The sequence below is a fragment of the Myxine glutinosa genome, chromosome 7 (genome assembly GCF_964187855.1).
Source record: "Myxine glutinosa chromosome 7, kmMyxGlut1.1, whole genome shotgun sequence".
Lineage (NCBI taxonomy): Eukaryota > Metazoa > Chordata > Myxini > Myxiniformes > Myxinidae > Myxine > Myxine glutinosa.
Genome location: NC_136267.1, coordinates 978,233 through 1,003,800, shown reverse-complemented (window position 1 = coordinate 1,003,800; position 25,568 = coordinate 978,233). Strand labels below are relative to the sequence as shown.

At 43.0% G+C, this 25,568-nt stretch overlaps 1 protein-coding gene across 1 annotated transcript in view; it reads left to right on the top strand.

Moving 5' to 3' along the window:
* The first annotated feature begins 144 nt into the window (after positions 1-144).
* Positions 145-25,568, top strand: part of LOC137430953 (pleckstrin homology-like domain family B member 1) — an 84,396-nt gene continuing 58,972 nt past the window's right edge. Inside the window, exons 1-2 of the mRNA XM_068121742.2 lie at positions 145-256; positions 23,077-23,145. Coding sequence (XP_067977843.2) covers positions 23,131-23,145 — 15 coding nt within the window. The 5' untranslated portion in view covers positions 145-256; positions 23,077-23,130. The remainder of the gene's footprint in view (positions 257-23,076; positions 23,146-25,568) is intronic.

Genomic DNA, 25,568 nt, shown 5'->3' with positions numbered 1-25,568 from the left:
ACGGTCTGAGAGTCAGAGGGTTGAGGTGTCATGGGGATGACCATTTAGATTTACACCATTAATGGGTCCACGTTATAGGTCTCAGTGACCTGGGTCTTACGCTCCTGAGTCGCGGTTCTGGGCCTCACGTTCAGGGTTCTCCAGGTCCGGGACAACCCTCTGGGCATGACAGCATGGTGGCGCTCCCGGTTCCTGCTCTGAGACGCAGACTTCGGGAAGTTTGGAGTAAAAGGCAGGAGAGAAGTCACATTTGGTGGTGAGGAAAACTGCGTTGTTTTTGTGTCGGTACGTGTGGCGAGGTTGTGCCGGTACGTGTGGTGAGGTTGTGCCGGTACGTGTGGTGAGGTTGTGCCGGTACGTGTGGTGAGGTTGTGCCGGTACGTGAGGTTGTGCCGGTACATGTGGTGAGGTTGTGCCGATACGTGTGGTGAGGTCGTGCCGGTACGTGTGGTGATGTTGTGCCGGTACATGCGGTGAGGTTTTGCCGATACGTGTGGTGAGGTTGTGCCGATACGTGTGGTGAGGTTGTGCCGGTACGTGTGGTGAGGTTGTGCCGATACATGTGGTGAGGTTATGCCGATACGTGTGGTGAGGTTGTGCCGATACATGTGGTGAGGTTGTGCCGATACATGTGGTGAGGTTGTGCCGATACGTGTGGTGAGGTTGTGCCGGTACGTGTGGTGAGGTTGTGCCGGTACGTGTGGTGAGGTTGTGCCGGTACATGTGGTGAGGTTGTGCCGGTACATATGGTGAAGTATGTGGTGAGTTGGGGTGGTGTGATGTTGTACGTCAAGTGGGGGTGGGGGGTATCAGAGATGTTATGGGTGATTGATAAGTGATAACACATCATGGATTGGAAACTTATCAATGAATATAAACCTTTAAAACTATTCGTTGATATATATTTATATATATACACATGACCAAAAGTATGTGGACACCCAAACATGGAACATCTCATTCCAAAATCATAGGCATTAAAATGGAGTTGGTCCTCCCCCCCCCCTCCCCCCTCCTTTGCTGATATAACAGCCTCCACTCTTCTGGGAAGGCTTTCCACTAGATGTTGGAACATTGCTGTGGGGATTTCCTTCCATTCAGCCACGAGCATTAGTGAGGTCCGGCACTGATGTTGGCCAATTATGCCTGGCTCGCAGTTGGCGTTCCAATTCATCCCAAAGGTGTTCGATGGGGTTGAGGTCAGGGCTCTGTGCAGGCCAGTCAAGTTCTTCCACATCGATCTCGACAAACCATTTCTCTATGGACCTTGCTTTGCGCACGGGGCCATTGGCATGCTGAAACAGGAAAGGGCCTTCTCCAAACTGTTGCCACAAAGTTGGAAGCACATAATCGTCGAGACTCTACAATGTCATTGTATGCTTTTGCGTAAAGATTTCCCCTCACTAGAACTAAGGGGCCAAGCCGGAACCATGAAAAACAGCCCCAGACCATTATTCCTCCACCACCAAACTTTACAGTTGGCAATATCCATTCGGGCAGGTAGCGTTCTCCTGGAATCAGCCAAACCCAGATTCGTCCGTCGGACTGCCAGATGTTGAAGCGTGATTCATCACTCCAGAGAACCCGTTTCCACTGTTCCAGAGTCCAATGGTGGCGAGCTTTACACCACTCCAGCCGACGCTTGGCATTGCACGTGGTGATCATAGGCTTGTGTGCGGCTGCACGGCCATGGAAACCCATTTCATGAAGCTCCCGACAAACTGTTGTTGTGCTGACGTTGCTTCCCGTGGCAGTTTGGAACTCGGTAGTGAGTGTTGCAACCGAGGACAGACGATTTTTACACGCTATGTGCTTCAGCACTCGGCGGTCCGGTTCTGTGAGTTTGTGTGGCCTTCCACTTTGCGGCTGAGCTGCTGTTGCTCCTAGACGTTTCCACTTCACAATAACAGCACTTACAGTTGACCGGCGCAGCTCTAGCAGGGCAGAAATTTGATGAACTGACTTGTTGTAAAGGTGGCATCCTATGACGGTGCCACTTTGAAAGTCACTGAGCTCTTCAGTACGGCCCATTCTAATGCCAATGTTTGTGTATGGAGATGGCATGGCTGTGTGCTTGATTATACATACCTGTCAGCAATGGGTGTGGCTGAAATAGCCGAATCCAATAATTAGAAGGGGTGTCCGCATACTTTTGGTCATGTAGTGTATACATATATATATATATATATATATATATATATACATACATACATACCTATATAAATTCATTAACCGTCCTGTGAAGGACTCTAATAGTAATAGCTGTACCAGAGTCAATTAGAAAGGCTGAAGTCGTCTTTGTCAAACATTGTGGAATAGTCAACTACAGGATCTTCAAAAACTATCAAGACCTACCTATGCATTTACACCTGCACTTGGGTCTTCATTAGCTCCTGGACGTTGGGACAGGATAGCCATTTTGAATCATATCATCAGCAGGTTATTGTTGTGAACAGATACATTGATCACGATGATAACAAAACAACTATAAGGGCACTCTAGAGTGCATACCTCCGCCAGGTGATCAGTTCACGTTTTGTATCCATTGATAAGTCGGGTCTGGATTCGGACCTGAGCCAAAATCGAATCACCTTGTTCTTGTCACCTAACCAACTCATCCAGCAAGTTTCGTGTGAATCCGTCCACAACAGACAGACAGACAGTGATGAAAACATAACCTTCGCCCACCTTCGGTGGCAGAGGTAACATTCCAGGTTGAATTGAGGAATATTGCTCCTTTTGATCCCATTTTGTAACGATCATGACCGAGTTATTTTACAAATCTTCTGTTGTTATTCCACAATGGAAGTTGACGAGTGCAGCTGTGGATTTTATGCATCCTTGGCTTATCCTACACTGCTTGGGAATTCCTCCAAAACGACTAGGCCTTCCACTGGAATGCTTTTAAGGTCAATAACCAACTTTGGGATTATGCTCGTCACAGACTTACACATCGAGGCTATAAAGGCATCTCTAGTTTACTTTTGTACAAACCAGGTGTAGTCTTTCCCCTGGACAATACCTGTTAGATTAAACACATGAACAATGACACCTTCAAAGTAACTTCGTGACTCTATGCAACAGGTTTGAATTGCGTGATACCTGGCTGTACCTTTACCGAGCCACGGGTAATATGAATATTTTATTCCGGGAATTGCAAACCTGAATTGTGAATAAAAAGCTAAAGAATGTTTCTCGTGATTTGATCACAAAGTGTCAGGCAGGTTGGGTTGGGATGACCCAGATTTTAAACACGGAGTCCAGGAGGTTTAGGAGAGGCTCGATATGTTGCTCGAGTTTAAATCTGTTTTTTAGTAACTCTGCAAATAAGGGAAGAGACATTCTATTGGTGAGGAAATGTGATGTAAACTGAAGTGCTGAGTTATCTCAGTCGCCATACTTTGATTAACTGTCGGACATCTTGGGTTAAATAAGGAGTGCCGGACAAACCTCCCATTCAGTATACCCAGGGTGCATTGCAAACCTCCAATTCAGTATACCAAGGGTACATTGCAAATCTCCCATTCAGTATACCCAGGCACCCAGGATGCATTGCAAACCTCCCGCTCAGTATACCCAGCCACCCAGGGTGCATTGCACACCTCCCATTCAGTATACCCAGCCACCCAGGGTGCATTGCACATCTCCCATTCAGTATACCCAGCCACCCAGAGTGCATTGCAAGCCTCCCATTCAGTATACCCAGGGTGCATTGCAAACCTCCCATTCAGTATACCCAGTATGCATTGCAAACCTCCCATTCAACATACCCAGTATGCATTGCAAACCTCCCATTCAGCATGCCAAGGGTACATTGCAAGCCTCCCATTCAGTATACCCAGTATGCATTGCAAACCTCCCATTCAGCATGCCAAGGGTACATTGCAAGCCTCCCATTCAGTATACTCAGGGTGCATTGCAAACCTCCCATTCAGTATACCCAGTATGCATTGCAAACCTCCCATTCAGTATAACAAAGGCACATTACAAACCCCCCATTCACTATACCAAGGGTACATTGCAAACCTCCCATTCAGTATAACAAAGGTACATAACAAACCCCCCATTCACAATACCCAGGGTACATTACACACCTCCCATTCACTATACCAAGGGTACATTGCAAACCTCCCATTCAGTATAACCAGGGTACATTACAAACCTCCCATTCAGTATACCCAGGGTACATTACAAACTTACCATTCAGTATACCCAGGGTACATTACAAACTTCCCATTCAGTATACCCAGGGTACATTACAAACCTCCCATTCAGTATACCCAGGGTACATTACAAACTTCCCATTCAGTATACCCAGGGTACATTACATACCTCCCATTCAGTATACCCAGGGTACATTACAAACTTCCCATTCAGTATACCCAGGGTACATTACATACCTCCCATTCAGTATACCCAGGGTACATTACAAACTTCCCATTCAGTATACCCAGGGTACATTACATACCTCCCATTCAGTATACCCAGGGTACATTACAAACTTCCCATTCAGTATACCCAGGGTACATTACAAACCTCCCATTCAGTATACCCAGAGTTCATTCCCAAACTATTATCCAGTTAACCTCGGAATTCATTCCCAACCTTTCATGTGCACGCACGAATTGCCGACAGACTGTCATAGCTTCCATGGTGCGGGTCCAGTGGAATTCCACACGTGTTTTGTGGTTTGGAGCCAACAAAACTTCAAAAGTGAAGCATTTTCTATATGGTAAACAATGCTGGATAAGAGTTATCACTGGAAATGTAACGGGGTGATCGACATGTAACGGGGTGATCGACATGTAACGGGGTGATCGACATGTAACGGGGTGATCGACATGTAACGGGGTGATCGACATATAACGGGGTGATCGACATGTAACGGGGTGATCGACATGTAACGGGGTGATCGACATGTAACGGGGTGATCGACATGTAACGGGGTGATCGACATGTAACGGGGTGATCGACATGTAACGGGGTGATCGACATGTAACGGGGTGATCGACATGTAACGGGGTGATCGACATGTAACGGGGTGATCGACATGTAACGGGGTGATCGACATGTAACGGGGTGATCGACATGTAACGGGGTGATCGACATGTAACGGGGTGATTGTTTACCCTGTAATAGTTTGTGTAGTTCAGCACAGACACAGAGTGTCGAGCCGAGACAGTCTGCAGGTTTGTTGAACATTCCCCAAATTCTTTCATACCTATACCTGAATCCGGCCAGCTGGCCACTATGGCAGTCTGCCCCACTGTTCTCTGATTTTATGATCTTTGTTTAGTCTACCCAGTACCCTTATGCACTGAACCCCCGGGTGTTGCTGTGCCGTGAGTTATTTTCATAAAGAGGACCTCTGGTTTAGTCCGTATTTTAATATGATGATTATCGATGAACATCCCGCTCTTCACGCAAACGAACACCGATCGCTCGTGTTTTTTCCGCTTTATTTCTGGCTTCATTGGCAATTAGAGAATATAGTGTGTGCCTAAAACTGTGAAAGGGCATGCCATCATGAACACCCGCTGAATTCTTAAAAGTTTGCTGTGTAATTTGCTTTTAAACATAAAATAACCACTGGATAGCTCCAGATTACTGTTTAGTTTTGTGCACTGATGACGTCATCATCCACATGCATGAACCGGTAGAGTGTAGAGGGAGGTGTATCTATATAATAAAGCAGGACTGTCTGTCTGTCCCCAAACTACTCACTCAGTTTTGGGGGTAGCCCCACCAAACCTTCTGTGGACCATTTTGGGGTCCCAACGGGTATTCTAAGGTGGGTGGGAGGTTTCATTAACCTCTCAAAACAATTAAGATTTTGAGTTTCCACCCGTATGTAGCTGCTCACTCTCCGCATGTAAACACAATCACGGTTTCGCATTCATAGTTCCACAACTTTATCCCGGAGATCTTTTGAAAGCTCCTTGGTGCGCATGGTTGAGTCTTTGCTGTGAAATGCACTACCCAGCAGAGGAAATCTACAGGAACGGCTGATTTTATTCTGAAATAATCAGAATCAGTACAATTTAACACAGGTGGAGGTGAATTAACTTGGTGTGTGATTTTGAGTGTCATTGGTTACACCTGAGCTAATTTACAATTGCTATTATATGGGGGGGGGGGGGGGGTGGACACTTATCCAACCAAGATATTGTTGCGTGATTCCCCTCGGTGAAGACCGGGACATCACGGATAGCAATCGAGCGTTACTTCGAGGCGTTGTTCAATAGCGGATTTATTTTCTACGCGCGAGAGGAAGAGAGAAGAAGAAGAAGCTGGAAGTTTTTACCTGACGCGATCTCGCCGGGCAGTTCCAAAGCCTGCAAAGAAATTAACTCACACCAAACCCGATGTAAAATGTACAGAGAAAATAACAAAGGATTCATTATTAGAATATCGGGGACAACGCGATGATAAAAACTATATTCCTAATTTGGGATCCCACACACCAGACTTGCACACAGACACAGGGGAATAGAAAAGAAAATAATAGTGTGTGGTTTTATTGTGGGGACTTAGCTCAACTCGGCTGGTGTGTCAGGGATCGCCAGGCCCCAAGCGCGCAGTCCCGACGCGGCTCCGGTTGGCGGGAAAACCGCCCGACGTTGGCGCGAAAACAGGCCTCGCTGCACGGTCCGTCTCACGCCACAGCACTCGTACTCTCGTCAGCACACTCTCGCACGCAGGCACCAGAAGCAAGAGTCGAGGTGGGCGAGAGGAGCAAGAGGTCGAGGGCAAAGGAATCCAAGAGGCAGCAGAGGGAAGAGGTCCGGGCACGAAGGGATCCAAAACGAGAAGAATAAAATGCATGCCAGCCAGTTCTTTTATTGGCCGTCTCATGATGTCAGCTGTCCTCTCCACCAATCAGCGTGCCGCTTCTTACTTGCCTTGAACAATCACGAGTCCCTCCCTACCCTGGCCTTCCCGTTGGTCGACACCTGGCCCAATAGCGAGTGGCATGGCTCACGTGGCCTGCCTGTTCTTTGTGGTGACCAATCACGGCTCCCTTCTTACCCCAATCGGCTGGTAGCTGCGTGCCGATTGGCCCTCCCTACCATTGGTGTGAGCTCCCCATCAAACCGGTCGACCAATCTGTCGCGAGGTGGGCGTGACCTCAGCCGGCCTGAACAATGTTTTATCGCCATGTTGGCGCAATGCGTGGACGCTTCCTGCCTGCACTTCCTGTTAGTTTTTTACTCTTTATTATCGTTTATTAATTAGTGTACTAACGGGCCTAACTAACTAGTGTCTAGGTGCAGTGCCAAACGGGACGAAGGATCATTCACAAGGTCTCACGAACCGGCGAATTAACATAATCCCTACTCTAGTTAACACAAGTCCATTCTTGTATGACCACAAATATACAAGCTTATCCGACATCCGGGCTAAACAGGTCCTCTACTTATGTACATCGAAATGGTTCTTCTTCTTCACGACAGTTGGAGCATGATACCGACACAGATCTACCTGATCTATATATCACTCTACCCCAAAATTCATAACAATATTCTAGTCTTTGTATTTTAAATTAATTTTCTGAAATTTGTAGAATTTGTTTTTTCACTTGGATGGTGTGGGTCATGATGTGTAAATAAAGGTGAAAAAGTCTGATTTCATGCAATTTCATTCCAGGTTATAAGGAAACAAAAGGTGAAAATATTGAAAGGCGTATAAACGTAAATGTGGAATTCGTGGCTTTGGCTTTGGAGACAGTTTTTAGGCCGCAAGTTTAGACTGAAGTGACCAGTACTTATAGCATTTTTTGGCAAACAGGATGACCAATTGCTCCCTTATCTCACTGGCCGATGTTGCACCACCATTTTGTGGTGGGTGGTATAAGTGGTTCAGAGTTTTGGTTCTGAGCGAAACCAACAGAACAACCCACGTACCCTTTTTAAAGTCCATGAAATAATTTAAATTCATCGATTAACTTGAACTTTTGCCGTTGCTCGAGATGGTTGCTTTTGCTAATGTGCCGAATATACTGGGCGTTCAGAAAGTATTCACACCCCTTGACATTTTTCACGTTTTGTTGTGTTACAGCCTGAATTTAAAATGGATTAAATTGAGATTTTCTGTCAATGATATGCACATAATACCCCATAAAATACCCCATAATGTCAAAGTGGAATATATTTTTTGAAATTTTTACAAAACAATTAAAAATGAAATAATACAGAGATATCCAATTTACATATTTATTCAGCTCCCTGAGTCAATACATTGTCGGAGCATATATATAGCAAGTACAATATACACACACACAAACGCATATACTGTATATATATATATATATATATATATATATATATATATATATATATATATATATATATAGATATATATAGATATATATATATATCAATGCTTTGTGTTTGCCTCCATTTTTGTCCCAAAAATTCACATCTTCCATGCACATCCACACTGATGTGTTCGATTATGGGGCCTGCAATTCTTGACATATCCAAGATGAGGAATGATAATACGAGTTCCCTCACAAGGAACTTTGAAGCAGCAGGAAGAGGCCACTCGGCCCATCAAACTATAATTGCAAACTTATGGTTGTTCATCCGTGCACTGTCCTTTGTAATGCTGAGCATCAAGCAAGGAAGCAGCAAGTACAATTGTTAAAGTTTTTGGTATGACTCGGTCGGGATTGCAAACTGTTGATCTCCCAGACTCGGAGCAGACACTCTAATCCTTACTCCACCTGGGTTGGTGTTAGTCTTGTAAAGTTGCGTTTCATTCACAAGTGTCTGCTCCTTTGGCCTAGCTCTCCTGGATTAAAGAGAAAAAAAAACACATTTCGACACGTACCGGTTACCCACAAAATGAATGAACATACTGTGGAATGTCCCATTGTAGAACAAATTGTTCAGTCAGTTTACCTGCACAGGGTGCGTGCGTTATTGAAGGTGTTCGGTTCATCCACCGGCAGAAAGTTCCCGAAGAGAAAAAGGCGATTCTGATTGACCCACAGAGCCAGCCTTGTGTGAGGTTAATGGGTTGTGTGAGGCATCGCCAGCACAACTGGGCCTGTTAACCGTACAGCAAAGGTCTGTGTTTGGGCCTAGTGCCGCTCAGGCCCGCCCTGTTGGTGTTTGGAGCATTGGAATGCCAGTGCTGACTTAGACAAAGGTCCGTTCTGTCTGAAACGTGTAGCCAGCGGTGTGGGCGAAGCTTGGAAAAGATGACGATTTTGGCCCTTCTTCAAAACACCCCCTCCTCGGTCTTCAACCATCTCTGGGGCGAACCACGAGCAACTTGTATGAACTTTGAATGTTACCATCCCCATTGCGATTGTTATCATTCACTTTGATGACATTGTTACGGTGTGAACCTTGTGGTTTGGTTGCATGTATAGCACACACTAACTTTTACCACTCTGACTACTACTACTACTACTACTAAAACTACTACTTATATTACAACTATGACTACTACCACTACTACTACTACTACTACTACTACTACTACTACTAAAACTACTACTTATATTACAACTATGACTACTACCACTACTACTACTACTACTACTACTACTACTACTACTAAAACTACTACTTATATTACAACTATGACTACTACCACTACTACTACTACTACTACTACTACTACTACTAAAACTACTACTTATATTACAACTATGACTACTACCACTACTACTACTACTACTACTACTACTACTACTACTACTAAAACTACTACTTATATTACAACTATGACTACTACCACTACTACTACTACTACTACTACTACTACTACTACTACTACTAAAACTACTACTTATATTACAACTATGACTACTACCACTACTACTACTACTACTACTACTACTACTACTAAAACTACTACTTATATTACAACTATGACTACTACCACTACTACTACTACTACTACTACTACTACTACTACTGCTACTACTACTAAAACTACTACTTGTATTACAACTATGACTACTGGTACTACTACAACTACTACTGCTACTAGTAATCTAACTACTATGACTACTACTACTACTTATATTACAACTATGACTACTACTACTACTACTACTACTACTACTACTACTAGTACTACTACTGCTACTACTACTAAAACTACTACTTATATTACAACTATGACTACTACTACTACTACAACTACTACTGCTACTAGTAATCTAACTACTATGACTACTACTACTACTTATATTACAACTATGACTACTACTACTACTACTACTACTACTACTACTACTACTGCTACTACTACTAAAACTACTACTTATATTACAACTATGACTACTACTACTACTACAACTACTACTGCTACTAGTAATCTAACTACTATGACTACTACTACTACTTATATTACAACTATGACTACTACTACTACTACTACTGCTACTACTACTCATAGTAGTAGTAGTAGTAGTAGTAGTAGTGGTAGTAGTCGTAGTAATAAAGGTAGTAATATAAGTAGTAGTAGTAGTAGTAGTAGTAGTAGTAGTAGTTAGAGTAGTCAGAGTAGTAAAAGTAGTAGTAGTAGTCAGAGTAGTAAAAGTTAGAGTCTGCTATACATGCAACCAAACCACAAGGTTCACACCGTAACAATGTCATCAAAGTGAATGATATGAGTTCTCAAGGTGTTCCTGGAAAATGTGCTCCGCGATGCTGTCACCTACACGGAGCACGCCAAGCGAAAGACCGTCACTGCCATGGATGTGGTGTACGCTTTGAAGCGCCAGGGCCGCACACTCTACGGTTTCGGTGGTTAAACATTCTGGTGGTGGTGTTCATCAACAACTACTAAAACTACTACTTATATTACTACCTTTATTATTATGACTACTACTATTACTACTACTTCTACTACTACTTCTTAACAGCCCCAATTATCAATATTCCCATATTAATTTGGAGTTAGCGAGGGGACGTTTTTGGGCCAAGTCTTTCATGAACTGGCTGATCACGCCTGATGTTTGACTATAGGTGATTTGGCCAGGTATTTGTAATTTGTTGAGGGTGCCAGTGATAACTCACCTACTTTTGGTGAGACACTGAGGGGTGTTTATCGTTTACCAGCAACTAGTGTTGGCAGATGGATCCTCCAGATTAACATCCATCAGAGACGGAGCACACACATCAATGTTTGTCCTACCTGCGACACACCTGGATGGCAGTTTATAGTTGTTTTTTTTTTTGTTTTTGTATACAAGATCGAGGCTCGTGTAAGAGCCAACATCAATCACAAAACAACAACAACAACAAACGGACACAAAACATACAAAAAAGGGAGCGGGAGTTAAGATGGGAGAGAGAGGGAAGCACACAAGTACAACAGCAGAAAACAGCGACAACGGAAGATCTGTGGGAGGTGGGGGCTTGGGGGGAGGAAGCATGGGAAGGCGGGGGAGGGAGGGAGGGGTGGGAAAGTATAAAACACATGGACACTGTTGGAACTCCAGGAAAGAAAAAAGTCGGTATTTCCAAAAGAAAAGTGGATTTGGGGTGAATTAGTGGGGGTAGAAAGGATCAAGGTTTTGGATGGGGGAAGATAAGAGATGGTGGTGAACAGCTGTTTTAAAGACCTGGAGGGTGGAGTGGGATTGAAGAGAGTGAGGGAGTTTGTTCCAGAGGCGGGAGAAAAGAGGAATTGAAGGAGTGAAGGTGAGCAGAAAGTCTTGATTTTGGCAGTTTAACCATAAGAGGGTTGCAGGCAGATCTTGTGCGACCTGTAGGAATATTTGGGGGACAGAGCCCAGAGAGAGCTGGGGGGGGGGGGGGGGGGCAAGGCCAGAGAGGAGTCGGTAGAAGACGAAAAGACCACCAACCTGCCTGCGGTGAGTGAGTGAGAGGCCCTCGGAGTTAGCTTCATCGTGGGAGATTCCAATGATTCTGAATGCTTTGGTTTCAACAGCGTGAAGCCGAGCCAGGTGTGAGGCAGGAGCACCAGCCCATAGGGGAGAGCATTATTCTATTGAGCTGCGGATGAAAGCCTTGTATGTGGTGAGGAGCTCAGGTGTGCCAAGGAAGGACTTCGCACGACGGAGGATGCCCAGTCGGCGACTGGCTTTGGAGGCCAGATTTGAAATGTGGTTTTCCCAGGAAAGGTCATGGCAGATAGTGAGACCCAAAAGCTTGAGTGACAGAACTTCTTGGAGAGGATTATTCAGAAAGTAGATGGGAGGGTTGTCCAGTCGGTCTTTTCGGAGAGACATCGTAAGAGTGTGAGATTTGTCAGGATTGAAAGACATGTTCCACTTGTTTGACCAGTCTGTGATTTTGTCCAGGTCTGCAGAGAGTGAGGAGGCTGCAGACTGCCGATCTGAGGGATGAAGAATGTAGCGGCAGAGAGTGGAATCATCAGCAAAGAGATAGAGAGGATTTTCAAGAGAGTCGGAGAGATCATTGATGATATTTCAATTTCAATAGTTGGGTGTGGATTCAAACCCTGGCTGGACTCCCCATGGAGAATGTGCATAAGTCTCGGCTATCTTGCCAGCCCATTGCACATTTACTGCAAGATGAGTTTCAAATAATCAAATCAATAACATGATCGACAAATAAGCGGATTTATGGTTTTAAAGCCACGTGACATAATTCTTGTGAGGAAACTTTTATTTATTTATTTTCGTTATTTCCATCTATTTCTTGAAGCGAGCACTCAAACAACCAATGGTGAGCCATGCGTGTTCCTCATGATGTTTTGGTTGAACCCAAACCAAAGCAATTATGGAAACAAGTTGCCAAACGTTTACACTTTTACTGCATGTACCACCATTTACAAGGTGTAAACCCTGCTTGTCCTTTACACCAATGGAAAGTTTGCAAACATTTACAAGTGTCCCTACCACACATGTATATATGGTATCCCTACCACCACCCCCACCTCCTCATCGGTATTACCTCATTGAGGCATATATGTACATGTTGAATGAGTGAGCCATGGCATCCCCAACCCCATTACCTTACTGAGCTGCACATGTGCACACCCCACCCACACCCTCAACCCCACATCCCCACCCACACCCTCAACCCCACATCCCCACCCACACCCTCACCCCCACATCCCCACCCACACCCTCACCCCCACATCCCCACCCACACCTTCAACCCCACATCCCCACCCACACCCTCAACCCCACATCCCCACCCACACCCTACACCCCACATCCCCACCCACACCCTTAACCCCACATCCCCACCCACACCCTCAACCCCACATCCCCACCCACACCCTCAACCCCACATCCCCACCCACACACTCAACCCCACATCCCCACCCACACCCTCAACCCCACATCCCCACCCACACCCTCACCCCCACATCCCCACCCACACCCTCAACCCCACATCCCCACCCACACCCTCAACCCAACATCCCCACCCACACCCTCAACCCCACATCCCCACCCACACCCTCAACCCCACATCCCCACCCACACCCTCAACCCCACATCCCCACCCACACGCTCTTCTCCATTCCCATCCCCATTTTTAGCCCTCTCCCATTCTCAACTCCATTTCCACCTCATTCCCCCACTCCTACCCTTACCCCGACCCTCACGGTCTCACCAACACATACCCACATCAGCAAACTACCTGGTATGCTTTCAGCATATCCTACATGTACTTGTATATTAAACACATTTGCTGTAGCAGTTTCTCCCACATGTAAAACACTTCCCCCCTACCTCGTCACCCCCATCGTTGTTTTCATTCGTTTTGTGCCAGATTTTGATTTCTTTGACATAACTCGGGCAACTATTAACGTGCTTTTCGTGATTTATGACATTCTGGAATTCTTGTAACAATTTTTAGAAAGTTACATCAGAAACAATCCAAAATCAACACGTTCTAATATCCCCCATCATTATTTTCGAATTATTACATTCGTGTTTGTGTATTCGGTTCCCCCCATTAACCCCAACTCGGTTCCTTCAACCTGATCACATGACCGTTTATTTACTATTATTATTATTATTACACAGTTCACGTTCCTCAAAATATCCTCATTAAATCCATCTCTTATATAATTTATTTTTTCCAAAGAAGGGGACTCGAGTGCTATAATATAATATAATAATATAATAATAATATTATAATAATTATATAATTATAGTATTATAATAAATATAATAATACAATAATAATTTTCATTTCCTTTTTTCTCAATTGGTGAAACAGTACGACACCACAAAACGATTGTTTGTTTCAACAAACATGTCACCATGACAACAGTTTAGTGATTTTATTGCTGAGTTTCCGTATTTGTGATAATTTTGAACACATAAAAACACGGGATACCATGGGATGATACGTGCCAGCTTGTGGCAACAAATGATGGCATGGCACAGTGTGTGATAACATGGGATAACTTATGCGAGCCCATGATAAAATGTGATGGCGGGTGATAACATGTGGTAGATTATGATATCATTTGATATTTTGTGATAACGTGAATGAATCTGATAACACACACCAGAATGTGATAACATGTGATAACATGTGGTAGAATATGATATCATTTGATATTTTGTGATAACATGAATGAATCTGATACACACCAGAATGTGATAACATGTGGTAGAATATATCATTTGATATTTTGTGATAACATGAATGAATCTGATAACACACACCAGATTGTGATAACATGTGATAACATGTGGTAGAATATGATATCATTTGATATTTTGTGATAACATGAATGAATCTGATAACACACACCAGAATGTGATAACATGTGGTAGAATATGATCTCATTTGATATTTTGTGAAAACATGAATGAATCTGATAACACACACCAGATTGTGATAACATGTGATAACATGTGGTAGAATATGATATCATTTGATATTTTGTGATAACATGAATGAATCTGATAACACACACCAGAATGTGATAACATGTGGTAGAATATGATCTCATTTGATATTTTGTGAAAACATGAATGAATCTGATAACACACACCAGATTGTGATAACATGTGATAACATGTGGTAGAATATGATATCATTTGATATTTTGTGATAACATGAATGAATCTGATAACACACACCAGAATGTGATAACATGTGGTAGATTATGATATCATTTGATATTTTATGATAACATGAATGAATCTGATAACACACACCAGAATGTGATAACATGTGGTAGAATATGATATCATTTGATATTTTGTGAAAACATGAATGAATCTGATAACACACACCAGAATGTGATAACATGTGGTAGATTATGATATCATTTGATATTTTGTGAAAACATGAATGAATCTGATAACACACACCAGAATGTGATAACATGTGGTAGAATATGATATCATTTGATATTTTGTGATAACATGAATGAATCTGATAACACACACCAGATTGTGATAACATGTGGTAGAATATGATCTCATTTGATATTTTGTGATAACATGAATGAATCTGATAACACACACCAGATTGTGATAACATGTGATAACATGTGGTAGAATATGATATCATTTGATATTTTGTGATAACATGAATGAATCTGATAACACACACCAGAATGTGATAACATGTGGTAGATTATGATATCATTTGATATTTTATGATAACATGAATGAATCTGATAACACACACCAGAATGTGATAACATGTGGTAGATTATGATATCATTTGATATTTTGTGATAACATGAATGAATCTGATAACACACACCAGAATGTGATAACATGTGGTAGAATATGATATCATTTGATATTTTGTGAAAACATGAATGAATCTGATAACACACACCAGAATGTGATAACATGTGGTAGAATATGATATCATTTGATATTTTGTGATAACATGAATGAATCTGATAACACACACCAGAATGTGATAACATGTGTTACATATTTATGTGAATGTATGTGAATTACCATTCAGGTCTTTGCTTATCCATGTTTAGTAGATTAAGGGTTGTTGTGGTTGGAGGGTCAGGAGCCCTTCTGAAAAAGTGTCCGGAAACGGAAGTGACCGGAAACGGAGGAGGACAAGACACGAGGAAGAAAAAGGACGAGTATTCTTCTTCCTCGCCCCGCTCCGACGAAAGGTGGGATTGATTGAGCCGTGTGGAAAAGCGGCGTTCCCGAGCCCGTCTGGCGAGAGGAGTTACCGGGACGGATACCTGCCCGGTGGACGTCAAACTGTCGTGTGGCCGTGCACCGACCCAGCGTTTGGCACCGTTCGCGACACCGTCTAAAAAGACATGTACGGGTCGCCCGTTGGGGCCTAACACGCCTTGCAAGCGGCGTGGGGCTTTTGGCTTGCTTTCCTGTACCCGCTTCGCGTGGCCACGAGGGGCTGCAGCCGGGGTGCCTGGTACGATACCTGCCCGGTGGAAACACGTCCACCCGGGGTTCGTTCAACCGCCCGAGTGCGGCGACGCCGACCATCATCTTGGTCAGGAGGGGCCCAGAGACATTGTGCGGGACCGAGACCAAAAGGGGGTCGTGAGTACCCACGGGGACACACACATATAAGATGGCCATCTTAATCATAGGGAATTGATTGTGGATTGGGAATTGTTGATGGTTGTTTATTGTTGATTGCTCGGGGAAAATCTCCGTGGTTGTATCATTGAAATTGTATGGTATCATTACCATTGAAATATATCCTTGAACATCAGTTGTCTCTTGGGTGGAATTCATATGGATTGCGTGGCGAAAGCGCATATATAATACAACTTTCTGGCGAAGTTCCTCTCACGGTCCGGGGGTCACCGAGACCAGGTATTCACCGAGGGGACCACGTAACACATGTGGTAGAATATGATCTCATTTGATATTTTGTGATAACATGAATGAATCTGATAACACACACCAGAATGTGATAACATGTGGTAGAATATGATATCATTTGATATTTTGTGATAACATGAATGAATCTGATAACACACACCAGAATGTGATAACATGTGGTAGAATATGATCTCATTTGATATTTTGTGATAACATGAATGAATCTGATAACACACACCAGATTGTGATAACATGTGGTAGAATATGATCTCATTTGATATTTTGTGATAACATGAATGAATCTGATAACACACACCAGATTGTGATAACATGTGATAACATGTGGTAGAATATGATATCATTTGATATTTTGTGATAACATGAATGAATCTGATAACACACACCAGAATGTGATAACATGTGGTAGAATATGATCTCATTTGATATTTTGTGATAACATGAATGAATCTGATAACACACACCAGATTGTGATAACATGTGATAACATGTGGTAGAATATGATATCATTTGATATTTTGTGATAACATGAATGAATCTGATAACACACACCAGAATGTGATAACATGTGGTAGAATATGATCTCATTTGATATTTTGTGATAACATGAATGAATCTGATAACACACACCAGATTGTGATAACATGTGATAACATGTGGTAGAATATGATATCATTTGATATTTTGTGATAACATGAATGAATCTGATAACACACACCAGAATGTGATAACATGTGATAACATGTGGTAGAATATGATATCTTTTGATATTTTGTGATAACATGAATGAATCTGATAACACACACCAGAATGTGATAACATGTGATAACATGTGGTAGAATATGATATCTTTTGATATTTTGTGATAACATGAATGAATCTGATAACACACACCAGATTGTGATAACATGTGGTAGAATATGATATCTTTTGATATTTTGTGATAACATGAATGAATCTGATAACACACACCAGAATGTGATAACATGTGGTAGAATATGATATCATTTGATATTTTGTGATAACATGAATGAATCTGATAACACACACCAGAATGTGATAACATGTGGTAGAATATGATATCATTTGATATTTTGTGATAACATGAATGAATCTGATAACACACACCAGAATGTGATAACATGTGGTAGAATATGATCTCATTTGATATTTTTTGATAACATGAATGAATCTGATAACACATACCAGAATGTGATAACATGTGATAACATGTGGTAGAATATGATATCATTTGATATTTTGTGATAACATGAATGAATCTGATAACACACACCAGAATGTGATAACATGTGGTAGAATATGATGACATTTGATAGTTTGTGATAACATGAATTAATCTGATAACACACACCAGATTGTGAGAACATGTGGTAGAATATGATGACATTTGATAGTTTGTGATAACATGAATGAATCTGATAACACACACCAGAATGTGAGAACATGTGATAACATGTGATAGAATATGATATCATTTGATATTTTGTGATAACATGAATGAATCTGATAACACACACCAGAATGTGATAACATGTGATAACATGTGATAGAATATGATATCATTTGATATTTTGTGATAACATGAATGAATCTGATAACACACACCAGAATGTGATAACATGTGATAACATGTGGAAGAATATGATATCTTTTGATATTTTGTGATAACATGAATGAATCTGATAACACACACCAGAATGTGATAACATGTGATAACATGTGGTAGAATATGATATCTTTTGATATTTTGTGATAACATGAATGAATCTGATAACACACACTGGAATGTGATAGCATGTGATTACGTGTGATAGCATGTCATAGCACATAATAACATGCAATAGCATGTGATAACGCAGAGGTGATTGCACATGATATTAGAGCAGCACTTGATAGGGAGCATACTTCCACCAGGCTGAACAGTTTATGTTTTGTGTCCCACTCAAAGGCCGGATCCGGATCCGGAGCTTGTCCAAAATCGAATCAGCTTGTTCTTGTCTCCTCACCAACTCATACACTCAGTTTTGTCATAATTCGTCCACAAGATTTTGAGATGTCATGCTATATATCTTTTTTGTACGCATCTCTCAATGGTGAAAATTCACTTAGAAATTAGAAAAAAATCTCGAATCGGATCTTCACCAACATCAAATCAATCCATCCATGGCACACACTCCATCTGTCCACCAGGTTTCCTCCAGATCCGTCCATAACTGCTTTAGCTATCCTGCTCACAGACAGACACGGGGTGAAAACATAACCTCCGTCCACCTTCAGATAGCATGTGATGACGCGTAATTATGTGGAATATCATGTGATAGTCCATTATTGCATGTCAGTGCCTTCGTGAGTCGAACAAGGAAGCAAACAAATGAACTGCATCTCCACATGGATCTCGTGGATTCCCTTTGAAGCGCTAACATCAGAGAGGCCGGCTAGCTCTCGGTGCGTTTATGTTGGGAAGATTGAGAGGGCCGGGTCAGCAGCTGTGGCTCTCCGATGCCTGCGGCCTCATCGTGGTATGTCAGCTTTTCACTGTCTGGGTTGAAGATCCTGGATCTTGGATCCAAACCCTGGCCCTTCCAGAGCTCATTCACACCAATGCCACAACATTTGCTTCTTCTTTGTCGCCTGTCCATTGGATTTGTTGGTTTTTACCCTCGCCTGAGGAGAAGGTATTGCATTTGAGTCCGTTTGTCTGTTTGTTTGTTTGATTGTCTGTTTGTTTGTTTGTTTGTCTGTTTGTTTGTTTGTATGTTTGTTTGTTTCTTTGTTTCTTTGTCTGTTTGTTTGATTGTCTGTTTGTTTGTTTGTTTGTTTGTTTGTATTTTTGTTTGATTGTCTGTTTCTTTGTTTGTTTGTCTTTTTTTGTCTGTTTGTTTGTTTGTTTGTTTGTTTGTCTGTTTGTTTGTTTGTCTGTTTGTTTGTCTGTTTGTTTGTGTTTGTTTGTCTGTTTGTTTTTTTGTTTGTCTGTTTGTTTGTCTTTTTTTGTCTTGTTTGTTTGTTTGTCTGTTTTTTTGTTTGTTTGTTTGTCTGTTTGTTTGTTTGATTGGCCGTTTCTTTGTTTGTTTGTCTTTTTTGCCTTGTTTGTTTGTCTGTTTGTCTGTTTGTCTGTTTGTTTGTGTTTGTTTGTCTGTTTGTTTGTTTCTCCGCACAGAATAAATATGATTTTCTCTGCAACCGTTGGTCCGATTGACAGGAAATTTCCACCATTGGTGCACCTCCACCTGTGTAATATTTTTTATGAGAATTATGACGTCATAGGTCACGTGGTACGGGCGCCATCTTGGAAAAAACGAAAAACTTCGTTTTTCGAAGTGTTTTTTTCTCGAAGTTTTCGAAGAAAAGAAGAATTTTTCGAAAAACTTCGAAAAACTTCGAAAAACTCCCCCCAATCGGCTCATCTGATCATGCGCTTGTCAAAGTGGACATCTCTCTGACCATTCTCAGAGAGCCTCCTCAGCGTCGACGAGTCTGGCATTTCACTCAGGCCAACTGGCACGGTCTTCAAGTTCAAGCAGCCATCAATCATCTGGACTGGTCTCCCATCTCTACCGCCTCTGACATCAACTCATCCTGGGAATTCTTTCAAAGTAAATTGCTCTCTCTCATGCACAGATTTATCCCATCTCGTCTTCAGTTGTCATACCCTTCCTCCCGTCCATGGTACACGGAATCTTGTGGTGAGGCTGTTGCCCTGAAACAACTTGCTTTCGTCTCCTGGAAAGCAAATCCAATGGAAGGAAATCTCATTTCCTTTCACAAAGCCCGAAACAAGTGTGTGTCCACCCTCAGGAGAGCCAGGAAACAATATCTCACCATTCTCAAGACCGAACTCTCTTATCTGTCTCCCTCTTCCAAATTCTGGTGGCGTCTGGTCAAATCTGTTTCTGGTGTTTGTTCCCCCTCCATCCCCTCCCTCACCTCAAACGGCTTAACGGCTGACTCCGCACGTGAAAAAGCTGAATGCCTCAACTCTGTGTTTGCCTCTAAATCTTGTGTCCCAAACCCATCCCTCTCTGTACCCACCGTACCCAGTCGTACCCAGCTGTTCCTGGACTCTGTGTCTTTTCCTCCTGACAAGGTGGAAAAGTTTCTGTCAACCCTCGACTCTGATTCTGCAACTGGACCTGACGGCATCAGCCCACGGGTCCTAAAATCTTGTTCTTCCGCTCTTTCACTCCCTCTCTCTGTTCTCTTCACACTCTCTTTTGCTCAAGGTCATCTGCCATCTGCTTGGAAATCTGCCAACATCACCGCTTTGCACAAAAAGGTGCAAAACAGATCCTAGCAACTACAGACCAATCAGCCTTCTCTCAATTATCAGTAAAGTCATGGAATCCATCATTGCTTCAGATATGAAATCTTTCCTCTTCTCCAATGGCTTGATCTCTGATCATCAATTTGGTTTCAGACCTGGTCACTCTACTCTGGACATGCTGCTTCTGCTTTCTCAACAATGGATGGAGGTCCTCAACGCCAAACAGGAAATTAGAGCTGTCTCCCTTGACATTTCACGTGCCTTCGATACGGTCTGGCACCCTGCTCTGCTCACCAAACTCTCCTCCTTTGGTATCCATGGAAATCTCCACGCATGGCTGGCGGACTTCCTCTCTGGTCGTAGTCAACGTGTGGCCCTGAATGGGTTTCTCTCATCTCCTCTTCCTGTTCAGGCTGGAGTTCCCCAAGGTAGTGTTCTGGGCCCTGTGCTTTTTCTGGTCTTCATCAATGATCTCTCTGACTCTCTTGAAAATCCTCTCTATCTCTTTGCTGACGACTCTACTCTCTGTCGCTCCATTCCTCATCCCTCAGATCGGCAGTCTGCAGCCTCCTCACTCTCTGCAGACCTGGACAAAATCACAGACTGGTCAAACAAGTGGAACATGTCTTTCAATCCTGACAAATCTCACACTCTTACAATGTCTCTCCGAAAGGACCGACTGGACAACCCTCCCATCTACTTTCTCAACAATCCTCTCCAAGAAGTTCTGTCGCTCAAGCTTTTGGGTCTCACTATCTGCCATGATCTTTCTTGGGAAAACCACATTTCCAAGCTGGCCTCCAAAGCCAGTCGCCGACTGGGCATCCTCCGTCGTGCAAAGTCCTTCCTTGGCACACCTGAGCTCCTCACCACATACAAGGCTTTCATCCGCAGCTCAATGGAATACTGTTCCCCCCTCTGGGCTGGTGCTCCTGCCTCACACCTTGCTCGGCTTCACGCTGTTGAGGCCAAAGCTTTCAGAATCATTGGAATCTCCTGCGATGTAGTCAACACCGAGGGCCTTTCACTCACTCACCGCAGGCAGGTTGGTGGTCTTTCTGTCTTCTACCGACTCCTCTCCGGCCTTGCTCCCTCAGCTCTCTCTGTGCTCTGTCCCCCCAATATTCCTTCAGGTCGCACAAGATCTGCCTGCAACCCTCTTATGGTTAAACTGCCAAAGTCTCGGCTCTCTGCTCACCTTCACTCTTTCATTCCTCTTTTCTCCCGCCTCTGGAACAAACTCCCCCACTCCCTTCAATCCCACTCCTCCCTCCAGGTCTTTAAAACAGCTGTTCACCACCATCTCTTATCTTCCCCCATCGAAAACCTTGATCTTTTCTACCCCCGGTAATTCACCCCAGAGTCCTTGCAGTGTTCATATGTTTTATTCCTCTCCCACCTCCCCCCAAGTCCTCCCGATGTCCCTGCTCTCAAATGTTGTGTTTGTGTCCTTCCCCCTCTTCCCCCTCTCTTTTGTGTCCTTCCCCCTCTCTCCCCATCTTGTCTGCCGCTCCCCTTGTTTTTTGTGTTTTGTGTGTCGGTTTGTCTTTTTGTGTGATTAATGTTAGCTCTTTCACGAGCCTCGATCTTGTATACAAAAAAAAAACAAAAAAAAACAAAAAACTTTGCACCCCTATATCTCCGAAAGCACCGCATAGAAAAAATTGAGACATGGCTCATTGAAAAGAACTCTCAATGGGGAATAAAATATGTTAATGATGATGTTATAGGTGCCTCCATTATGGTCATAATTCGACAAGTACAAAACTTCATCCGATCAAGATGACATTTCTTGAGCATAATCTAGGAATAAATTAGTTTCGAAAAAATAATAATGATGACGTCATCGGTCACGTGGTTCGGCCGCCATATTTGTTTTAACACAAAAGCCTTAAAAACCACTGAAAATACATCCTGGTGACTGTTTGCAATCTCTGATTGCTCTTTCTTGCTTGAGTTTGGAATTGATTGTATGTATGTGTGTGTGTGTTTGTGTGTGTTTGTGTGTGTGCAGGTAAGGGCGGAGCACGTATGATATCGAAGAATCGTATCTTCCGATATCCGATCGATGATGCTTGTTCAGGTAAATGTTTACCTGACGTTCCTCCCAAACCCCCTCCTGGTTCCAAAATCGACACAAATTGCCATTCTCACTTGGGATTTCTTACACTCACATGGATGTCTCATAGTACAAGCAGGGATGAGCTTTGTTGATGTTTCATTTCTCATTTTTATCTAATAAAGACTCTCATGGCACCCGACCTTCTGTTACGTGACAAGTCTCGAGAAACTTTAACTCTGAGGAGGCCGCACACACTTTGTGGGAAGCTTCACTTTCTTGAGTTTTATTAGTGAGAGTTTGTGAGTTCAATATTTTGAATTCGAATTTTGTTTTTTTATTCAAAACGGATTTTAAATTTTTTATTTTAAATTCATATTTTGTAAAAAAAAAAAAAAGTGGTTTCATTGATTTTCCTTAAAGTTTGGTTCATAAAGCAAAAAAATTGCACATATTCCATCCAATTATATGTGATGTACTACTACTATTGCTACAACTACTACTTACCTAATAGCCCCAATTATTCCTGGTAGGGTCAATATACGAAAAAAAACTCACCTAACCCCCAAAAAATTGATACAAAAGGTTTTTCAATGGATTCTGGTACCATTGGGCATGCTAAATAACATACTAAAAATCTAGTAACGTCTGACTTCCGGAAAGGGGTCATTTTCAAGATGGCGTCCAAGATGGCCGCCGGGAGCTTAAAATGGCCATATCTCAATTATTATTCAACCTAGAAAGGTGGTTTTGGTATCTAACCCTAGGTTTTAGGGCCCAATGAATCCAATTGAATCAATAAAATTACCATCAGTTAATTATTTATTGACAAGTCCAAGATGGCATCCCAAGGTGACATCCTGATCCACTAAAATGGCTCTGTCGAATAGTAGTCAACCTAGAGAGATTTTTTCAGTGTGTATTGTCGTGAAAATCAAGCTCAGACACGACTTGACCTCTGGGTAGGTTTAATATCATTTAGATCTGAAGTACATCCTGTAAAAATACATTCATGCAACAGGCATTAAAATCAGAGTATTTCATGAGCAATGGTCGATTCAATATGGCAATGGTCCAATAGAGAGGACAGTCAGCGCAGCATTTAGGGGCGTACATACCATTCAAACTACAGGACTATGTCACAGTGAGTTCCGCTGGAGTGTCCGTGCGCCCCGGTTGTCCCGGGTCTTATAGACGCCCCTTTTGAAGCGAGCACACCCTGGGTTCACCTTGGTATAATTTCACTACATGTATACCTAGGTTTAAGGCACCCAGGAAATCATCAAAATTACTTAAATAAGCACAAAGTAATCAGGTAATCCAGTAAGCCAGGTTTACCAGCCCATTAGGCATTTGTTGTCTTATACAGTTAGTCGCTATTCATCGTCATCCTCCGACTCCTCTGGAAGAAACTGTAAAGTATCTCGACAAACTGCGATCAATTGTCGTACGCGTTTATTCACTCTGCCGATCAAGGCCCGATTCACAGTAGCGCCATCCGAGCTCTGGCGTAGGGATACAACCCGGTCCCGGTGTAGGGATACAACGGTGAACATTTGCACTGCATACATGACATCCTCCCCTTTAAGTCCAAAATTACCAAGAGCAATACGTGCTAGATTTCCAGAATTGACATTTCAAAAGCAACATTTCCAAAACATGTGAAAATATGTGTGCAAACGGTTATGAGAATAATGAAAATACGTGAAAATAGAACATGTGTCAACGTGAAAAAAAAAACATCTTCAAAGATTCAACCGGTCGGGTGCTTTTCTCTCACGCATTGAGCGTCGCGGTGTACCAGTGGATACAGAGTCCGAGGTGATTCCTTTGGGTCGCGGTGTACCAGTGGATACAGAGTCCGAGGTGATTCCTTTGGTCTCCACGAAGGGTGTAGCGTTTGCAGAGGTTTTCGGGGCATCCGAGCCGGCTGGAGCGGCCACGACGATCTCCGGCAGTGGCGGGTCGAACTGTTGTCCTGACTGTGACGATGCTACAGGCTCCATCGACTCACAGTGACGGTAGGTTATGTGGTCCTGATGTCGACGAATTTCGCGGCCGTCCTGCAGGCGAATCACACTGGACAGTGGACCTGGCTTCTCGATGATGTCTCCCGGTAGCCACGTCGCACCTGCACCAAAATTTCGGGCAAACACTGGATCTCCAATGTTGATACATCGACTGTTGGACGTCTTATCATGCACCAACTTTTGATTAAGCTGGCTTTGATAAACATTTGATGATATGTCTGGTTTGAGATTGTCAAGTGTCGATCTCAAGTGTCGTTTCATCAATAACTCAGACGGAGCTGCACCGGTTGTTGATTGTGGCGTGATGCGGTATTTGAACAGGAGACGAGACAGCTTTGTTTCCAGGGTTCCCTCCTGAAGTTTCTGCAATCCGGATTTGATGATTCCCACGGATCGTTCGGCCAAGCCATTTGAAGC